This window comes from Phyllostomus discolor, chromosome 2 (assembly GCF_004126475.2).
Source record: "Phyllostomus discolor isolate MPI-MPIP mPhyDis1 chromosome 2, mPhyDis1.pri.v3, whole genome shotgun sequence".
NCBI classification, from domain to species: domain Eukaryota; kingdom Metazoa; phylum Chordata; class Mammalia; order Chiroptera; family Phyllostomidae; genus Phyllostomus; species Phyllostomus discolor.
This window is the reverse complement of record NC_040904.2, coordinates 8,853,185-8,875,032: the sequence shown is the minus strand read 5'-3', so window position 1 is coordinate 8,875,032 and position 21,848 is coordinate 8,853,185. Positions and strand designations below refer to the sequence as shown.

The 21,848-nt window shown below is 46.2% G+C and overlaps 1 protein-coding gene across 1 annotated transcript in view; it reads left to right on the top strand.

The window, feature by feature from the left end:
- LOC114491073 (heat shock transcription factor 2 binding protein) overlaps positions 1 to 21,848 on the top strand; it is an 84,534-nt gene that overhangs the window by 29,923 nt on the left and 32,763 nt on the right. Inside the window, exons 6-7 of the mRNA XM_028505233.2 lie at positions 11 to 128; positions 12,099 to 12,202. Coding sequence (XP_028361034.1) covers positions 11 to 128; positions 12,099 to 12,202 — 222 coding nt within the window. The remainder of the gene's footprint in view (positions 1 to 10; positions 129 to 12,098; positions 12,203 to 21,848) is intronic.

Below are 21,848 nucleotides of genomic sequence, written 5' to 3'. Positions count from 1 at the left end.
TCTGTTGCAGATGTCGCTGCCATAGCGTGTGGTCGAGAGTTCCTGGTTAACTCCAGCCGGGTGCTCTTGGACACCATTCTGCAGCTCCTGGGGGACCTGAAGCCGGGACAGTGCACCAAACTCAAAGTGTACGGTGGACAGTATTCATGAGTTAACGTTCTGTTGTTGTTGTTTTTTAATTTTTACTTATTTATTTTTAGAGAGAGGGGAAGGGACAGAGAAATAGAGGGAGAGAAACATCAATGTGTGGTTGCCTCTCCGTGGCCCCCACTGGCAACCTGGCCCACAACCCAGGCATGTGCCCTGACTGGGAATCGAACTGGCGACCCTTTAATTCGCAGCCTGTGCTCAATCCACTGAGCTGCACCAGCCAGGGCTTAAAAAATTAACGTTTTTTACAGATTAGTCAGAAATTACTGATTGGGCCTCTTTTATAGGAAAACACAATTAATTTGGCAATAGTTCTAAAAAAAAATAGAAGGAACAAATTGCCTGGATAATTCAGGGATATAGTCTGTTCAATACTATTTTAGAAAAATAGCATAAACAAAAGGAATGTTCTCACCTTAGAGTAATGAATAAGTACCAAATGCTATCATGTGATACTTGAGGGTTACCATGTATTAATGATCTCCAAATGAACTTAAATTAAGTATTTGTTATGGCAGCCACTTACTTCTAGGTATGAAAATCACTGTTCTCTTACTATTGTTGTGTAACCACCAACTTAGTGGCTAAAAACAACACCCCCTTCATTCTCAGTTCTGTAGGTCGGAAGTCTGAGTGGGCTCCACCGGGTTCTGCAGCGAGGGTCTCACGTGGCCAAAATCAAGGCGTTGTCCAGGACTGGGCCTTTTAGAGGCTCTGGGCAAGAATGCTTCCAGGTGCATTCAGCTTGCTGGCAGACTCCAGTTCTTTGCCCTTGTAGCTCTGAGGTCCCTGTTTCCTTGCCGGCTGTCAGGCAGGGGCCACTTTTAGCTTCCAGGGATGACTGAATTCCTTATCACATGGCCCCACCTTATCTTGAAGCCACAGTAGCTCACTGAATCCTTCCTGGAACCTTTGGGCTTTTGATGGGCTTAGATCAGTCAATTGCATAGACTAATGTAGTTTGATTGACTCCCTTTGATTAACTCAGAGTCAGCCTGCTAGTAACTTCAGTTATATCTGCGGTCTCTCTGCCATGTAACTTACCAGGGAGTGATATCCTGCTCATGGTGCCAGGGGTGAGGGCAGGAAGTGGTGGGGCATTGTTGGAGTCTGTACCACACCATTGATTTCGAGTGTTCGCTTTTCTTTTTGGAGCATTTTTAATAATAGCCTCCTTAAAGTCTTTGGTCAGATATCGCTAACATCTGTGCCACCTTGGCCTTGGTGTCTCTTGGTTGTCTTTTCTCGTTGAGTGGGTATTTTTCCTGTTTCTTCATATGCTGAGTAACTTTGAGTTGCATCCTGGATATTTGAATATTATGTTTTGAGAAGCCAGGTCTTACTTGATCCTGTGGGATTGGTTGATGCTTTGTTTTAGCAGGCCGGTGACCTGGTTGGGTTCAGGCTGCAAATTCTGACCAGCCTTCCCTGTGCTGTGGTTTCGGTGTCAGTTCCGTTTTCAAAAGCCTTTGTAGTGCCCTTGGGTCTGCCTCTGCTGTGAGCCCCCATGGCCAGTGTGAGACCTGGACAGTCGTTGACACTATGCTTCTCCAATTGTCGGATACACTGCTGTTTGGGACCAGATCAGTGCATGCATGGCTTGGGCCGAGGCCAGAAGTTAACAACGACCTTGTGGGGTCACCTTCCTGAGCTTCAGCTCTCCACAGTGTCCCTGGGATTTGCTGGCTCCTCAGGTTCCCCTTTTCAGTCATTGGTCTGGAATGCTGGGGTTCGTATGCCCTGCTGGGTCGTGTCCCCACAACTGGGCCCATGTCCAGGACCTAGCGGCAGGCGGTCAGAGGATCACAGTCCTCCCGGTGGTGAGGAAGATTTCCCTCCAGGGAGTCAGAGTTACCCGGGGGCCCCCACTGCCAGCCTGGCCACTGCCAGGAGACCCGCTTTCTGCTCCTCAAGTCTGCACTAGAGTCCTCTGGCACTCTTCTCCGTGCAGGTCAGTGCCACTCGGGGTTGGGGCCGAGGGGCAGACTCGCTGCGGGTTTGGTGGTTCTTACATTTCTGGTCTTCTTCCCAGTCTGCCTGCTGCTGTTTGCTCTCCAGGCCTCTCCTGGCTGCTCTGTGTGCTCTGCTCAGCGGTTCATGCTGCATTCAGTGGAAGCCGGGGGGTGGGTGTGTTGACTCAATCATTCTTTTATCTGGAACCAGACTCTAGTCCACGTTGGTGTCTGTGTTAACAGATATGTGTACACAGTATAACATGAGTTACATAGTTTTGTGTGGACTTTATAAGTTGTTTATGGATCTAATTAATTCTATTTAAGTATCTTACATGAGAGAAGGGAGGGCATACAGTTATCTTTTCCCTGACTGATGGGCAGTCAGGTTATCATCCGGTTTTACTCTACATGCATAATGCTGTAGTGAACATCTTTGAGAAATATCTCCTGCTAACCTGGATGAGATTTCCCCTAGCAGTTTTCCCAGAAAGGGAGTATTTGAGAAGTGGGACATGCTCATTTTCAGGTGGGTGTTTTTTTTTTTAAGATTTTATTTATTTATTTTTAGAGAGAGGGGTAGGGAGGGAGGAAGAGAGGGAGAGACACATTAATGTGTGGTTGCCTCTCACACACCTCCTACTGGGGAGCTGTCCTGCAACCCAGACCTGTGACCTGACTTGGAATTGAACCGGCCACCTTTTGGTTCGCAGGCTGGCGCTCAATCCACTGAGCCACAACAGCCAGGGCTCATTTTCAGTTTTATAAGATACTACCAAGTTGGTCATCAAAGCGAGCACGCTTACTGTCAGTGTTCTGTACTTCCCACACCCTCAGCACCTCATTATTTATTCTGTTCTTATAAAGAGTTCTGTGCTGTTCACACCTGTCTGCCTGCGTGCCTTTACATTTAGATTACCAGTGAGGTCGAGCCCCTTTTCTCATGTTCAGAACATTTAAGTTTTTTTTTCCCGCGATTTACCTGTTCACTTCTGTTGCCCGTTTGCTGTTGGGTTGTACTTTTCTCAGTGATTTGCTGCTGTTCCTTATGTGTTCTGGATGCTATTTGTCTTGTTTGCTTCTGGATACCCATTGTCTTGTTTGCTTCTGTGGCCCTTACAAGGGCAGCGTTTATGTGTCCAGCTAACCCCCTCTCTAATTTCCAAGGCAAAGCTGCGTGTGAGGGCCAGGTTTCTTCTCTGGCTCCGGTACATGGGGCTCCGTGTCTGCGCCCTAACGAGCTCTTGTCCATGGCACTGGAAGATGAGGAGAGTTGCCTTCAGAGAGGCCTGCTTACTTTGTCGGCAGTGCCCCATCTGACCGCTGGCAGAGCTCCTGTACGGTTAGCCTCAAAGCCCCGTGGGTCTCCGTGTGCGCCAGACTGAAGTGGGGCTTCCCGCTTGGTAGTCTCGGGCTGCCTTCTCGTAGGCGTCTCGTGTGTTCACCTTATTCTCCCCTGCTGACCCTCACCCTGAGTCTCCTGGAGCGAGGACTTTCTTACACTGTATGTAAATTTTCTTTCTTTTTTTCGCTTCTTCATTCCTTGACTGTAACTTGCCTCTTTCCTGGGGATTTTGCTTTCTTTGCTGCCTCCACGATCAAAGGAGCATCTTGATCATTTCAGCAGCTTGGGTGCCTCAGACCCAGGGGTGGGGTTAAACAAAAAAGACTTAGGTTTGGGGTTTCTTTTGAGCAGTTTTAGTTTCACAACAATGTGGAGAGGGAGATACAGAGACTTCACCTCTGCTTCTACCCCCGCGCGTCCCATACTTTTGCCTTTTCCAGAATGTCATATAGTTGGAATCCTTCTTAGCTTGCCTTCTTTCACCGAGTAATATGCATTTAAGTTTCTCCGTGTTTTTTCATGGCTTGATAAAGAGCATTTCATTTTAGCATTGAGTAACATTCCATTGTCTGGATGTCCCACAGTTTATCCATTCACCCACAGAGGGACATCTTCCCAGTCCGGGCAGTTGTGAACACAGCTGCTGTACACACTGTGTGCAGGTTTTCATGTGGACATAAGTCTCCAACTCCTTTGGGTAAATACCAAGGAGCACAATTGCTGGATTTTATGGTAAGATAATGCTTAGTTTTGTAAGAAACCGCCGAACTGTCTTCCCCCGAGGCTGCACCCCTCTGCACTCCCGCCAGCGGTGACCGAGAGTCCCTGTGGCTCCACGTCCCCGTCGGCACTTGGTGGTGTCTGCGTGCTGGACTGTGGCCACTCTGATAGGTGGGTGTGCAGTGGTATCTTGTAATTTTCATTTTCCTGATAACATGTTATTGGAGCATCTTTTTATATGCTTATTAACCATCTATTTTTGGTGAAATGATTGTTAAGGTCCCTGGTCCATTCTTTTTTAAGATTTTTTAATTTATTTTTAGAGAGGGGAAGGGAGGGAGGAAGAGAGAGGGAGAAATATGAATGTGTGGTTGCCTCTCAGGTGGCCCCCACTGTGGACTGTGGACCTGGACTGCAACCCAGGCATGTGCCCTGACTGGGAATCGAACCTGCGACCCTTTGGTTCACAGCCCGTGCTCAATCCACTGAGCTACGCCAGCCAGGGTCTGGTCCATTTTTTAATTGGGTTTTTTGTTTTCTTACTGTTGACTTTTAAGAGTTCTTTGTATATTTTGGATAATAGCCCTTTATTAGATATCATTTGCAAATATTTTCCCTCAGTCTGTGGGTTATCTTCTTTCTCTTGACATTTTTCTTTTGCAGAGCAGAAATTTTTAATTTTAATGAAGTCCATTAAAGATCCATCAAGAATTTTTTCATGGGTTATGTCTTTGGTGTTGTATCTAAAAAGACATCATGAGATCCGAGGTTTTATCCCATGCTGCCATCTCCTAGGAGTTTTATAGTTTTGCATTTTACATTTAGGCCTGTGGTCTGTCTTGAATTAATTCCTTTGAAAGGTGTGAGGTCCGTGTCTAGGTTCATTTTTTTACATGTGGATGTTCATTTGTCCCAGTACCGTTTGCTTCATTGTATTGCCTTTGCTCCTTTGCCAGCTATTCCTGTGGGTCTGTTTTTAGGCTCTGTGTTCTGTTCTGTTGACTCACTCGTCTGTTCTTTTGCCGGCCCCACGCTGTCTCGGTTGCAGCAGCTTCAGAGTAAGCCTTGGAGTTGGGCAGTGTCGGTCCTCCGGCTTTGCTTCTCCTCCTCCAGGCCTGCGTTGGCTGTGCCGGGTCTTTTCCCTCTCTGTATACGTTTTAGAATCATTTTGTTGATATCCATTTAAAAACTTACTGGGATTATGATTGGGATGATATTAAATCTATAAATCAAATTGGGAAGAACTAATATCTTGACAGTATTGAGTCGTCTTGTCCATGAACATGGAATCTACATTTACTTAGTTCTTTGATTTCATTAATCAGAATTTTGTAGTTTTCCTAATACAGGTCTTATATGTTTTGTATGTTTTGGTAGGTTTATAGCTAAGTATTTCACTTTTGGGATGCTAATGTAAATGGTATTGTACTTTAATTTCAAACTCCACTTGTACATTATTGGTGCACAGGAAAACAGTGACTTTTGTGTGTTGACCTTGTGTCCTGAAGCCTTGCTGTGATCTCACCGGTTCCGGGGGGGCTTTTCTGTGGATTCTGTGCTTAGTGAGCGCTGCTGAACGAGCAGAGGAGATGCAGATGACGCTTCGGGCAGTGACCGTGCCGCGCTGGCCGTTAGCCACACAGTCGTTGCAGTGCATTTGGGTGGCCTGACGCCCTCTTCACGGGGGTGGCTTCCTGCCAGTTGGAAGAACTCTTCAAACAAGATTGGATTTCTAAATTGTTTCCAATCAAATCTTTAGTTATCTTAGGGCGTAGGAAAGTTATCATTAAGGACATTGTAATATATTTCTAGGATGGTTAACAGTTAAATATTTTTGAAGACATATGTTAGATAATGTTGAAATTTCTTAAGAGTCTTTGGCATTTCCAGATATTAACAAAGGTCTCCAAGCTTCTAAAATGTTTATTGGTAACCCTTGGGATCTGGGAACTAATAACATGTATTCTTTTCCAGGCAGTAGAGCTTTTAGCCATAAAATGTTTAATGTCTACTTAATTGGGCTACTACTGAGATATAAATTGGTAGTTGGTGCTACAAATATAACCTCTATTCTCCTGAAAGGCATTTTTTTTGGGTTTCAACCTATCTAGTTTGATCATTCTATGAACATTTTTTAAAAACTCAGAAAGTCTACATTTGGCTTTTTCAACAAGAAAAAGGCCAACAACCTAATACACGTGTGAGCACAAGAGCTGATCAGGCAGCTCCTGAAAGAAGCACACTGGCGAGTCCCACAGCCTCAGCGGTGATGCAGGTCACAAACACGATGGGCTTTGGCCGGGCCAGGCAGAACTTACTTACGCCTGTCCGCTTGCTGGCAGGAGGGCGATGGGGGCAGGTGAGCAGCATCTGTGGAGGTTGAATAGCCCCAGTGTCAGGACAGGTGGTCCACATCTATGTACGTACTCTGGAGGAAGTTTTACCCACAAACACCAGGAGGCTTGTGCAGAAATGTGGTAGCAGCCATGTTGGTAATAGTTCACACTGGGAACTTATCTGTACTCTGTCAGGTGAAGAATAGATCGTGATCAATTAATATGTTGGGATACATTGGTGAAAATGTGTTAGAACTATGCAAACTGACATGGGAAACATGCCACTGTGGTCTGGAAGATTACATTCAGTGTGTTGCTGTGGATACGGACACGTCACATTTTGTACATATTTTGTACAAGTTTGTAGAAATGCATGGCTGTTTCGATAGCAAATGGTGATAGTGGTTCCCACCTCCCTGAAGTAGGTACTCACGAGTTCACAAAGGGTATTTGACGACTCAAAGATTTTCTTTCTTACCCCGGGAGGTATGTATTGTTCTTTGTACTTTGTGTGCCTTCAGCGTTGCATGGTAGGTAAAAATTAACCTATGGATATTGGATTACATATGGCATCGACCCCCGAGTTTCAGATTCTAACTGGACTGGGGCAGGGGCACGGGGTCTAAAACAAGCATGTTAAATTGTTCATTACTGCACTGCTCTTTCGAAACCGGCAGGCCTCCAGCTGCAGGCTTCTGTCGCGTGGTCTGGCGTGTCTGATTGCTCTGCAGTGGCTTCTCTGTCATGGGACACCTGCAGTCTTCTAAAGGGCCTCATTGCTCACTGCGCCGTAGAGTTACTGGATGCTGCCCGTTGGGCCACTTTAGATTTAGCCAGGTTTGGAACACTGATGTGTGGGTTTTGTTCCTGATGGTGTGCAGAGACATCACAGTTGTGCTCTTTTGCTTATTTTTATTACAGGTGTGTTTTGGAGTACTGAGTGTGTTTATGCTTTGTTAGTTGTAACTTCTTTTAAGAAGAAGAAGATGGTGGTTTGGTGGAGTCGCCTTTACTGTTAGTGAGCCAGCCTTGTCCTCAGACTGTCAGGAGGACTTTCCAGCTTCCCTCAGGGAGAACCTGTTCCGCCCCAGCCCGGTGTATCCGGGCGAGGGAAGCGTCCTTTTATACTTGGGATGCTTTTGTAGCATTTTAGGTTCACCAGGACCTTTACTTTAGCCTTGCTTTCAGTCCTTTTCTGATGGATGTCAGATGTCTCTAAAATTTTCAAGACCACAGAGCCTGGGACGTGGTTCTTGTGGAGCCCATTGACCCACTTACAACGAATCTTCCCCTGAGGTTCGTGGCAGGGAGCAGGGTCTGCCTGCCTTTTCTGCCGTCGTGGGGGGTCTGACTCCCAGTTCCCCGGCACTTGGGAAATGGCGTTCACGTTCAGTGGCTCCGTATTAGGAGAGTGCACCGGACGGCCTGTCTCTTCTGACTTGTCATTTGGACTCTGGACACGGTTATTTACAAAATACTTTCGGTTGGAATAGAAGAGTTGGAATAGACGCATTTGCATGGGAAACTCATTCTGATTTGTTTTTTTGCTAAGTCTTTTTTTTTTAAATATTTATTTTTAGAAAGGGAAGGGAGGGAGGGAGGGAGAGAGAGAGAGAGAAAGAGAGAGAAACATCAATGTGCGGTTGCTGGGGGTTCTGGCCTGCAATCCAGGAATGTACCCTGGCTGGGAATCGAACCTGGGACACTTTGGTTCCCAGCCCGCGCTCAATCCACTGAGCCACGCCAGCCAGGGCTTTTTGCGAAGTCTTGTGTGACCTTGGAGACGTCTCTGGTCTTCTGTGAGGTGCAATCAAGCAATGCCATGGGGTCTCATGTGGCACCATGGTCATTGCGATCACATTCGTTCTCTCTTAACTCCCTAAGGAGGGCTGATTTTGCCTAAATATGAAATTTTAAAGATATCTGTCGATTTGTGAGTCATTTTTAACACCTTAAAATTAAATGCCATTACTGGAGACTTTCAACTGGACACATTTTCTGGAACTTGTCCCACATTCTGCCTTTAAGATCTAGAGAAGACTGGCCTGCCTTATTTTCATGCTCTAAAGCAGGGGTTGGCAAACGTTTTCTATAAAGGGCTAGATAGAGGGCATTTTAGGCTCTGGGGGCCAGAGGATGCCTGTTGCGATGACTCAGCCCTGCTCTTGCCGTGTGAAAGCAGCAGAGACAATGCATGCGATTTTAAGGAGTTCCAGCTGTCTCTGTGGGTCATCTACAGTAGAAACTTTTCACCCTGGCTGGGGTGCTCAGAGGGTTGAGTGCCGGCCTGCGAACCAAAAGGTCACTGGTTTGATTCCTGGTTAGGGCACATGCCTGGGTCGTGGGCCAGGTCTTTGGTTGGGAGTGTGCAGGAGGCAACCCGATTGATGTTTCTCTCCCTCTCTTTCTCTCTCCCTCTCTTTCTCTCTCCCTTCCCCTTTCCCTTAAAAAAAAAAAATCTTAGAAACTTGTCTCTTCTTGGGATATAGGATTAGAGACCTCAGAGAATTGTAGTGAAGGTGCTCAATTTTCCTCAAGAATGTGCCATTTGAATATCTCTTAACTCATTAAATAGGTTACTAGTGCATAAATTCCAGATATATGTAAAAATTGTCAGGAAAATAGGAAAGGATTGCAATTTTGGCTCATGTGGAGGCCGGTGCGGAGGCTGAGGATCATAACGAGAGCTGCGCGCTGCTTCCGAGGTGCTGGTTGTGGTGTCTGCGAGGCCTCTAGCCCTGCCCACACTTTGCAGATGCCTGCGCGCACACGGAGAGGAGAGCCTGTGTCTGCCTGTGTGCCCTGCTGCCGCTCTCGGCCTCTGGGAGTCACTCACTCTCCGTGTTTACACTGAGCCCGCGCTGAGTCCCGGCAGGTGCCAGCCGCGTGGCTGTACAGACGAGCAAGCTGTGGAGCTGGCTTTTGACAAATTAAGTTTAGTGGGGAGACAGAAAACGAGAAGACGTGTTCCCCGCCATGCACGTATGTGCACCCCGTCATTTAGTCAGTCCCTTTCAGTGGACTCTGTTGCCGTTACTGATTTTCCTTCTACCGAAGGCGTCATTCTGTCTTGGCATGGCACTGTGCCCCATCTTTATTCAAAATGTCAATACGTTGCTAATTGTGGAGGCTTTTTTACAAGCTTTTGATTAAAAAATTGATTAAAATTGTACTTTTGATTAAAAAATTATATTGCAATGTATTTTACAATCTTGGTTACTGTTTTGACACCCCTTAAATTTGCACCCAAACAAGTGCCTGCCCTGCTCACCGCATGTGTCCTTGCTAGTTAAGTGTTCGATTGTATGCCGAACATCGCAGAAGGTATGTCATGGACCCTGGACTCTGTTGTCTTTTCCTGAAGAAACCTGATGTTTGTCCTCACGGGTATCAGCTTTACCTGACTCCTCAACTCTGGCTCTCTCAAGGTGGTCAGCAGCCAGAGCCCACACCTCAGTGCTGGGGCGCCAGCTGTCCTCTGCACTGGGCTCCCACTGTCGGCCGTGAGCCGGTGCTGTTCGGAGCCAGCCAGGGCCTGGATCGAGTTTGGGTTCTGTGCTTCCCTTGTTCTGGGATCGGCCTTGCGGGGCTTCCCTCTTCCTAGCTTTGCTGTTCGCTGCCATTTCTTTAGCTCTGTATTCTGTGTAGTGTTTCTCCTTTCCATGTGTCAGTTGCCCTTGAGTTTTACAGTCTGATTGTTACAGTTTTCATTTTTGTAAGTTTCGCTAGGTCTCTTTTGAAGTGCCTGGTCATTTATAATACTCAGTAGAGCCTTAACCATGTTTTTAATTTCTTCTTGAATTATTCATGCCTGTTAAGTATACTCATTTTTCTGTTCTGTAATTGATACTTCTAGTATATGACTTTTAAAAAAAAATTCTGGCTCTTATTCTTTCTTTGTGCTGTTATGTATAATTTCTTGTTCTTCATGCATTTCATGATTTTTATTAAGAACTTATATTTGTTAGTACCGTATTTGTGGGAATTCTTTGAAGAACAGGCTGAGGGTCCTTTAAGAGAATGTGTGTTTACTTTGGCAGCTGAAGGAGCTCCTGGCCCTGGTCGCTTTGTGTTAAAATTATTGGCTTGTGGATTTTCAGGCCATACAGAAAGTATGGACTTGGCCAAGCTCGAAAGTTAACTTTCCCCTGGCTTTCTGCGGGGCCTGTGGTCCGAGTCCGTCTGGTGCTGGCCCGAGGCTGTCCGTCTGCCCCACGCCGTCAGTACTTAGGCTCCGTGCTTCTGAAATCTGGCATCTTCAGCGCTTACCTCCCCGGATTCTGTTTTCACCGACTTCTTGGTCAGAGATGTTTCCCTCCTTTTCTTGCCAGCTCATCCATTCTTTTAAGGGTTTGTGAAATATTTTTTTAAATTAGTTAATTTATTTTTAGAGAAGGGAGGGAGAAAGAGAGAGAGAGAAACACCAATGTGTGGTTGCTGGGGGTCATGGCCTGCAACCCAGGCATGTACCCTGACTGGGAATCAAACCTGCGACACTTTGGTTTGCAGCCCGCGCTCAATCCACTGAGCTATGCCAGCTAGGCCCATTGTGAAATATTTGTGTAGCCTTTTTTATTGCCTTGCATGTGAAGTTTTGGGATCTCTATTTTGCAGTATTGTCAGAACCAGTCCCTCCAGTTTTCCAATTCCCATTAAAGTCTTTATTACCCGTTGTGGTCAGTTCCCAAGACTGCTTATAGAGTCCTATTTAACTCTGCATACTGTTTTTTTTCCTGTTTTTTATTTTATTTTTATTTATTATTATTTTAAAATCTTCATCCAAGAATATGCAAGGGGAGAGAGAGAGAGGGAGAGAGAGAGGGAGAGAGGGAGGGAGGGAGAGGGAGAGAGAGAGAGGAAGGATGGATGAAACATTGATGTGAGAGAAGCATTGATTGGTTGCCTCCCATATGCGAAACTTCATTTGGTTGCCTCCCGTACACACCCTGAGTGGGGGTCAAACCCATAACCGAGGTATAGGCCCTGCCCAGAAATCAAATCCTCAGCCTTTTGGTGTACAGCATGACACTCCAACCAACGGAGCCACTGGCCAGGGCTGCGTTCTGTGTGGTTGGTTGGTAGGAATGGTTGGGGTTGTGGTTGTGGCCCTCTTCGTCCCACAGGCTGTGGATTAAACAGGCTTGTATGCCCCCCGCTGGCTGTCCAGACGTCATGGGTAATGTTCATTGACTGAAAAGATAGGATTGAATTTAAACAGCTAAATTGAACGGTCCGAGTTCAGTGTACTTACGAGTTTAGGGTTAGCTGTGTGTGAATGCAGGACTGGTAACGACAGAGACGATCCGTAAAGGTGGCGCGTGAGTTTTCCTCTCTGCATTTGTGTCGCTGGGTTCTGTGAGCCTGTGAGAGGTCGTGTTACTGCCTTTACTGCTCAAGTTTCCCGTTTCCCTGTAGGCTCACAAAGGCAAATGCTATTTTTATGTACCTTCTGATCATGCTGCCTGTCATCCAGATTTTAGACTTGGATGTAAGGAACCCCTAAATATGCTCAGGTCTTATTAGCCAGGAGCTGGATTTAGGGTGCAGTGCAGTGTGGAGGGGCCCGGACTTCACCACCTTCTGTTTGTGTTGCAGGTTAATGCTGATGTCTTTGTACAACGTGAGCATCAATCTGAAAGGCTTGAAGTACATCAGCGAGAGCCCAGGATTCATCCCTTTGCTGTGGTGGCTTCTGAGTGGTAAGGAGAGTTACTGCACGCCTCTCCGTACAGTTTAGACACGTGTCCTCCGGGGCTGAGGGTGTTTGTCACGTATGAGAAATTGGGGCCAACCGTCCCATCATGTTACCATTTCTTCAAAGGAGTATTTGGCTGATAGAAACTCGGGTATGCCAGGCTATTTCCAGTTCTGTTTCTCAAATACTGCTTTCAATTTAGGTACGATTTTGTGACACAAAGAAAAATGATGAAACAGCTAGTAGATGTCATTAACCTGTCTTTCCTGTGAGAATAGTCCAGGGCTACAGGTATTGTCCGTGGCTCTGAGTAGCAGGTACAAGAGCAGCCCCAGAGTTAAGGAATGTGGGGAAAAGGAAATCTGAGCAAAACTACAACTCACAAGTTTCACATTCGTGCATACACTGTAGCATAGCTAATTATATATAATGTGTATGTGTTCTTTTTGTTTTCTTTGAAATACAAGGTATTCATACTCTGTCTTTTCCTCTTCTCCTTCACAACTAATTAACTTACGTTTTTGTACCAATCCGTTCATCATAATTTTTTTAATCCTCACCTGAGGATATGTTTATTTATTTGAGAGAGAGAGAGAGAGAGAGAGAGAGAGAGGGAGAAACACTGATGTGAGGGAGGAACATTAATCAGTTACCTCCTGTACACACCCTAACCAGGGATCAAACCCGTAGTGCAGGTATGTACCCTGACTGGGAATCGAACCCACAGCCATTTGGTGTATGGGATGACACTCCAACCAGCTGAGTCACCTGGCTGGGGCTGTTTATTGTAATTTTTAACACTGTGTATTTACTAGGTACATATTTCACTCAAGTATGCAAAATAATTGACTTGTTTTTTCTTTTTAATTAGATAAACTTTTATGTTTGAGCTTCAGCTTCACTTGGTGGCAAATATTCATTTTTTGTTACAGGCATTTTCAGGTATAATTGATGTGCAATGAACTGTACACAGTTAAGGCAAACAGCCGATAGGTTTTCATGCACACACACGCCTGTAAAACTATCACCACAGTCCGGATAGTGAGCTTACCCCGCCCCCAAAGGTACCTTGTGCTCCCACCTCCCAGCCACCCACTGTCTCCTCATTCTCAACTGATTTCCATTTGCTACAGCGTCACATAAATAGATTCATACATTTTGTATTCTTTCATGGTCAGGAGAATTATTTTGAGATCTGTTCATGCTAAGTAGTATTCTGTTACACGGCTATACCACAATTGGTTATTTATTCAGCTGTTGATGGGCATTTGGGTTGTCTCCAGGTTTTGGCTATTATAAATAAAGCTTCTATGAACATTTTATGTAAGTCTTTGCATGGACATATGCTTTTATTTCTCTTGGGTAGATACCTAGGAGTGGAATATCTAGGTCATGTGGTAGGTGTATGTTAGTTTTTATGAAGCTGTCAAATAGTTTTCTGAAGTGGTTGTACCAATTTGTTCTCCCCCAAGCAGTGTGTTAGCTTTCTGGCCTCCGCATAGCCTCGTCAGTCTGTCCGATGGTCAGTCTTCATTAGACATTCCAGTAGGGCTGTATCAGTGCCTCACTGTCGTCTTAATTTGCATTTTTATTAGGACTAACGAAGTGCCTCGGAGATGGGAACCTCGGTTCTGGGGGACTTCTCAGGGGCACTTCCCTCCAGGCCCAGCTTGGCCTGGCCTCTGAGACAGGCGTCCTGAGGCCATGCGCCCCTCTCTGTTTCAGCCGGCTTGCAGGCAGGGATCCTCAGCGCCTTCTGCAAATTGTTTACTTTCTCATAAAAAGAGGGCCCTAGGCTAAATGTTCTCTGTGGCCCTTTCTAGCGCTCCTACTCTAGAAATTTTCTTGGGCTGAGTAAAGCTTGTTGGGAGCTTCACTGTAGCCTGTGCAGCTCCCTGGGGAGCGAGTGACCCCAGGGGCGGCTGTTCCTCACACGCGCCGCACCCGGAGCTTTAGGACCAGGCGGGCTCTTCCTGCTTGAACCTCGGTCACGCGCAGTAGGGCTGGTGCAGCTTTTTGCCACTGAGGCATCAGGCTTTCCTGTCCGCGAAGTCAGCGCTGTTCTTTTGTTAAGAACACAGTGAGCACAGCTCTAACCCTCACAGATGTTTCTAGAGGTCACCTTACTCGATGTCCTTGGAGCTGTTATCACAGTCAAACAAAAACAAGGTCTGCTGAGCCCGGGGTGTTTGACCCCCGAGTTGTGTATAGAATTACCTCAACTTCATAATGGACCGTTGTTACAGGATTTGGTGTGTATTTTAGGAAGGTGAATATGTACTGTACTATAGGATAGGAAAATAGCAAAAATAGTTCCCTGACAAATAGTGTGTGCTGCTTTTGTTCAGGTGGTGTGATTGCTTTCAGAATTCTAGATTGTAATAGTAGTTTAGGACTAGGAGAGAATTTGAAAACTGGCTTATCTAGACTAATAAGAATGTTTTCTAATTTAAGAAGATCTAGGAAAAATGATTTTACTACATCTCTCAGTAATCAGCTTCTACTTTTATCAGTTTTTCCATTAGGAAATTCAGTATATTTTAAAGAACATAGACTTAGGATTTGTCAGACCCAGACTGACACTGCAGCTCTCCTGCTTAGAACCTACCTCCCCTTTCAGGGCCCCTCGTTCCTGATCTGTGTGTGAGCGGGGATTTCTGCCTCCGGGGTCTTCACGTTCCCTGAAAGGCAGCAGTGCTTGGGCCCCTACCCGGTGCTCATACAGCAGGTGTTAAATTGGTGTTAGTTTCCCTTTTTTATTCTTAATCTGAGTCTTCCATGCTAAAATGAAAGCTCATTTTCTTTTATTTCAATTGACCTAAAGGTGGCAAATTGCTTTCAAGCACTTGGACTTCTCTGCTGTTAATCATTTCTGACTAAATAATCTAATTTCTTTTAACCTTTGCTGGATCATTTTCCCTCCCTTTATTCAACTACGTGGTTGGCCTTTTCCCAGGCGTTCTCCAGATTCTTCACATTCCTTTTAAGCCACAGGACTGGCAAAGAACTCGAGCAAATAGCTAATGAGAACAGAGTGTATTGGGATGATGACCACAAGTTGTGTAACCGTTAATGCAAACGTGTTATGATGACTCTTTTAACAGTAGTGCTGCATTTCCTACCCAGGTTTCCATGTTGGCTAGGTGTTTGCAGACCATCTCACATTTATTTGGTTTGTCTAATTAACATGAAACATTGATCAGTTGTAGCAAATTTGTATCTCCAGCCCAGACTTCTCCCCGAACTGCAGACTCGCATACCCGACTGTTTACTCGACGTCCCCACTTGGACGTCCAACAGACCTTCAAACTCAGTGTGTTTAGACTAAATTCCTAATCATCCCCTGCACTAAACTCTACCTGTGGCCTTCCCAACCTCAGTTGACAGCAAGTCTACTTTTTTCCAATTTCTTGGGCCTTTTAAAACCTTGGAGTAATTCTTGTCTTTATTTTTTCTCCCAGGCCCACATCCAATCTGTCGGAAAATCCTGACAGCTCTATTTTTACGTTATATCCAAAATCTGACCACCACTGACTGCTGCCACCTGGTTTTGGGTCATCCATTCTCTCTTTTTCATAGAACTTCAGCTCTTCCCACAGCTCTCCCCACAGTCCGCCCTTGCGGGCCAGGCACTGGGAGCCAGGGGTGTGAAGGGATATTTCCCAGACCAATGCTCCTCGCTAAAAACAGCCAACACATGTTAGTGGGCTCTGGGGGTCCATTTGCCTGTGCACATCAAAGCCCAGGAACACGGAACAGTAGTTTGCAGCAGAGAACTAGAGACTTATTTACGGAAGTGGCGCTAAACCTAGAGGCACAGGTGAACTAGAATTCTGAAACCTGGCTCCTGGAAGTGGAGCAGACAAAGAATTTACACGCGTGACCCACAGACAGGAGCAGTGGTGGGTGGGGTTGCCTGAGGGAGTGGGGGTGCTGGGTGAAGGGGACAAAGGGAGAAAAATCAGGACAACTGTAATAGCATAATCAATAAAATATAATTAAAAAAATAAAATACTGATCTTGTATCCTGCAAGATCATGTATTACTTTAATGCTAAAAATAAAAAATAAAACCTGGCTTCTGCCGGCATGCCTGGGACAGATTATGTATGGGAAAACTCATTAATCATGGTGACTAAGGGAGTCGGTAGTAGGTGGTCATTAGTGTCAGGCCCTAATGTCAACTGTGGGTCATCCTAATTTCATGAGAATGTGGTCAGTAGGGTTGTTCTGCTTTCAAGGGCCTGGGGCTGAAAACACAACTGAGGTCAAGATGTTATCTTTAGTCTGAGGAAACTTTGTTTCTGTGGTCAACAGGCCTGAGACTTTGTTCTTAAAGAGCGGTTTGATGCTGACCAGAATCTGATGTCCTGAGGGCTAATGATTAAGGAAGGGAGTGGACACACAGAAAGGAGAAGGTTCTTGCTGGGGAGATAGCTAAAGGAATGTTCCTCCGAGCTAGGAAAACAGTAGTTATTCCCTGATCACAAAAGCAGAGTGAAAGTGGGATGCCGGAGAAGTTAACAAAAAAAAAAACGCCCTGCTTTGAGGGCATTTGTCAGACTTGACCTTCGGGTTCCGTGGCCTCGGGGTGGGGACAGGAAGCAAAGCGCAGATTCCACCCCAGCTGAACAGCCTGAAGGGGCTGTCAAAGGCATTTACCGACAGTACAGAGGTGAACAGAAGGTGCTCCTCTGACCCTTGAGGCCTGCAGGGAGATCGCCTTCTTGGACCTTTGGCAGTGAGCACAGTGGAGGGAAAAAATCTCTGAGGATCAGTCATCACGGGCTGGTTTTCCTGCCGCTTTGAAGACTTAATTTAAACCGACTGGGTGGTCCCCATTTCGAGAACAGTGCAAATCATTCCTGGAGGATTCTTTGACTTCAGCCAAGTTCCTAAAGAATTTTCGCAGGTGAGGTTCCAAGAACTTGAACTCACGTATTAAAAATCACGAAGAGCACGGGAAACATCATTAGTGAAATAACAGCTTTCCAATCTCAGGCATTCATCATCAGAAAAACCATCAGTCCCGTATAAAATAAGGATATTTAACGTGCTTAAAGAAATAAAAGAAGGGATAGATTAAAAAGATGAAAGTCTCAATAGGGATATGAATAATTTACAAAACAATTACTCAGCTTGCCCTCCCGGATGCATAGAACTCCCCGTGTGTTTCCTGCACGCATAGAACGTTTACAAAAGGGACTTTTCTGGGCTATCAAGAGACTCTCAACAAACTTCAGACTGTCAGAGTCATACGGAACATCTTCTTTACCCACAACACTGTGAAGCTGGAAATTGATAATAAAAAGAGAATTGGCAAAATCCCACTTGTAGAAATGAACGCGCGAGTAAAAGAAATCATAATAGCAATCAGATATTTTAAAGAGTAATAAAAATATTACATATAAAATGGTGAAATGCATTTTAAAAAGAAGAAAGCAGAAAACTGAGATAAACATCTACTATAAGAACTTTTTTTCCCTATGAATAATTTTAAACTTTATTTACCATTAAATAATCCTGGCATCCTTATGTCCATGTTTTGGAATATAGGAGGTGTAAGGATGTGAGGTTATACATTAAGCATTTACTATTTGTCAACCCATTTAGGGGCACACATAAACTGAGGGTTGAAGTGAAACTCAGTTGGGATTGTTGGAAAAACCCGTTCGGACTGAACTGAGGTCCTTGGTTGCTGTCAGCAGCTTCCTTGACTACAGCCTTTATTAATCTGGAGAAATAGCAACAACAGGATAGATGACGTCATTGGCACGTGCCAGTCCGGATGTGGGATCGCAGGGTGGACCGGAGGCTGGAAACCTGGCTGGTGGCTGCAGCTCCCGTTCAGGACCTAGCGCAGAACAGCAGGCTGCAAAGTCAAGAGGCAGAATGGTCATTTCCCCTCTCAGTCCTCTTTTTCCAGACTGCCTCCCAGATGCTTTCCTTATGCAGGATACTATAAGAACTTTTTAAAAAAGTGAAACAACCCAAATGAAGTATAAGGAAGAGAATAATAAAAAGTGTAAACGAACAGATTTCTCTGAGCAGGTTTAGCAGAAGGTCTGAGCTGGCAGTAGGAGGATCCGACAAACTTAAAGCTAGACAGGGATAACCTAGTCTCAGCAACAGAAGCAAAGAAGGAAGAGAAAGGACCACAGCTCAGAGGCCTGTGGGGTGTTATCAAGCACTTCAGTGTGTGCACAGTAAGAGTCCCTAAAGGAAATAAGAGAGAAAGGAGCAGAAAAAAACTTTAAGAAATAACACCTTAAAATTTCTAACTTTGATGGAAGATAGTCTATGCATTTTAGAAACACAGTATATTCCCAGTAGGGTAAGCCCAAAGAGACCTATGTCTGAATACATTATAATTAAACTGTTAAATCTCAAGACAAAGAGAACATCCTGAAATCAGCAGGAGAAAAGCGTGTATGAAGGAAGGGCAGTAAGATCATCAGCTTGCTGCTTGTCGGAAACAGTGCTCATAAAGCAGAGGGGTGTTTTCAAAGTTCTGACTGCCTGCAGGAGAGTTCTTTTGGCAGGAGAGACTGCCTGCCAAAAACTCTATATCCAGCTACACTTTTCTTCAAAAATGAAGGCAAAATATATTTTTGGATAAACAAAGGCAGAGACGTTATTGGTAGGAGACCTCCTGTTCAAGAAGGGAAGTTCTTACGGCTAGAATAAAATCACACCAGAGGACAGCTCCGACCCAGAGAGGCTGGTGGAGGCCGCCTTGCCGTGTGTGAGTGCGGCGCGCAGGTGGGCTGGGGTTTCCCAAGCACGCTCTGCTGCAACTGCTGTTTGAAGGACTGCTGGTGAGAATGAAAGGTCTTATCCCGTTTCTAGGTATTTATCCCAAGTGATTGAAAACATCATCTTGAAGAGAGATTCTCACACCCATGATCATCGTAGCATTATCCGCGATGGCCAAGATAGGGAAGCAACTTAAATGTCCGCCGGCAGCCAAATGGGCAGAGAAAATGTGGTTCATCCACAGGATGGAACATCAGCCAGCCTTAGGAAGGGACGTTCTGACACGTGCTGCAGCAGAGGTGAACCTGAGGACATGACGCTCCGTGAAATAAGCCGGACCCACACAAAGGAACAAATGCCGTCTGAGTGTCCTTACAGGCGGGATCTAAAGCAACGAACTCAGACAGAACAGAAGGGCAGTGGCCTGCGGCTGGGGCGGGGGGTCGGGGTACTGCTGTTCGTGGGTACGGCCTTTCGGTCGTGCAAGGTGGAAGTGTTCTGGAGAGCTGTCGTACAGCAGTGTGCACATGCTCACTGATACTGTGCTGCACATTAAGACGCTAAATTTGAGGGTTTTTTTTTTTTTACCATGATTAAAAAAGAACAAAGATCTTGTGTTCTGTCCTCCCTTGACACCTTGCACCTAGATGACCAAGTCAGCTTCTTCGCTGACTGTTCTCCCCTGCATGCTCACTCCCCTCCCCTCACAGCCTCAGTGTCCCCTGCTCAAGAAGACAGAGCTCTCGGAAGTCTCACCTGAGACTCTTGCTTCACTCCCAGCACCCGCCCTCAGACTTCCCACGCTCTGCCCCCTCCTTACTCTCAGACCAGTGCTGAGCCAGCGTAGGTGTGAACCTGACAGCCCTACGGATTGGATCTGAATTCTGCTCTGTCAGGGCTGTAGGACTGTCAGCAAGAACCAACCCTCGCTCACGCCTCTGCCATGATCTGCAGAGCGGGGATTATGGAGGTCATCATGTCAGGTGCCCGGGCGCCTGGGCCTGGTGGGTGTATGGCAGCCACTGGGTTAATGGGCATTCCCTCCCCTGGTCGTCGTCTTCTCAGATACTCTGCACAGCTCCCCGTATCTTTGCCCCCTTCGCCTCGGCCCCGTCTCAGCAGCTGTGGGTACCATCGTCACTCTGTACCTCTTCCCTGTTCCTGCCTGGGTTTGAAGGCTTGGCTCAGGTCGTCCCTCTCAGGAGCTTGCTCCCACTGCTCTGGCCCACGTTGAGTTCTCTGCTCTTTCCCATTTTACTTAGAGACAGTTTGACATAGCTTTTTTTTGTTACCGTGTTTCATGAATGCCCATTAGCTACAGCTAGACTGTACCTGCGTTTTTGGTGGGAACCACATCCTAGGTTTCTGTAGAATCCTGTTATCAGAAGCCTGCCTCTCTCAGTACCCTCTGCTGCAGCCTCAGTGTGTACACCCTGTGCAGCTTGGCCCCCACTCGGAAGGAGGGTCTGGTGTCCCTCAGGCCAGGGTTGCCTGGACGTCAATGTTCATCTGGCTTTCTTTCCACGTGGTCTCTGGCCTCTCCCTTCACCGAGCTGAGCCCTGACTGGACTTCTGTGGGTCTCCTGGGTCCATGCCACCTTGCCCAGGCTTCCCGGTCTCTTTGCCATAGCCTGCAAGCACTTAGTGGCTACCCACCTCTGGCTGACGTTGCCTGAAGACCCTACTTGCTTTGCACACTCTGCAGGTGGAACCCTCGGGTCAGCCACCCACCCTTGACTGAGCTCCAGTCCTTGAGTTGGGCAAGGAAAGTTAGCCTCGACTTCGTTTCTGTGGGTTGGTTTCCCGGTCTGCTCAGTAAGCTCCTGCTCCTTCCTGTGGAGCGGGCTCCCTCCCCTGACTGCTGCTCGGCGTGGGGCCTGGCCGAGCTGCAGTGGTGACCTCAGCGATAGGCGCAGGAGCTGAGCTGCACCAGAGGCTTCCTGTAGGAGTTGTCTGTCTGCATCTGGTGAGGAAGGGCATTTTCTCCTCCTCTCAGCCACGGAACTATTAAGTGTGGCTCCAGAGCTACCTGGGGCGAGTTCACCCGTGTTCAGAGTAACCTCAGAAATACCAGTCACGAAGTCAGGTCAGAAGTACTGACACAGGAGATGGAACACACATTCTGTAGTTTGCAGTCACCTTCAGCCTGTCCTTTCCAGGGCTCAGTTGCTTAGCTTTTTCTCAAATTTTGCGTTACTCTAGCACCTTCAGTGAATAATTCCTTGTGTTTTTTTGTTTTTTTGTTTGTTTGTTTTTAAGTTGGAGCATCATTTTCCTTTCAGTTAGGGCTGTGTCTGTCCTCCCCACACTTGATTCCTCTTCACCCTCCGGTCACCTCCTGACACACCTCATCGTTTCCCTGTTCTGTTTGGTGTGTCTTGTGTCCTCGCTGGGAGGGGAGCTCCAAGAGGCAGGGGTCTTTGTTTGGCTCGTGGATGGGTTGCAGGCGCCTCTGACACACGGAGGCGCTCCAAGCGCACTTCAGATGAGCCAGTGAAAGACTTCAGTCTGTGTGCAGCTGTGCGCATCTCGGGCCACGGAGGAAGAGCGTCATTTGGAATGTGGTTGTTTCACAAGGGAATATTTGGTGTTTGGTTACATATACTTGTGTTACATGCACAGAAAGGGTGAGAGGTTTGGTTGGTAGTTACATGTTTTTAGCCTTCCTATTAAACATGTGACGTTGAAAGAGTAATACATATGTTATGATTCTAGCGAGCTACATCTTATTATATGAGCAATGACGGTAACCACTAGATCAGAAAGAAAACTATTTAACCTGAGGTCTTTAAAAATATGTTTATTTATTTACTTGTTTACTTACCAGAGAGAGGGGAAGGGAGGGAGAAAGAGAGGGAGAGAAAACATTGGTTAGTTGCCAGGGACCAGACCTGC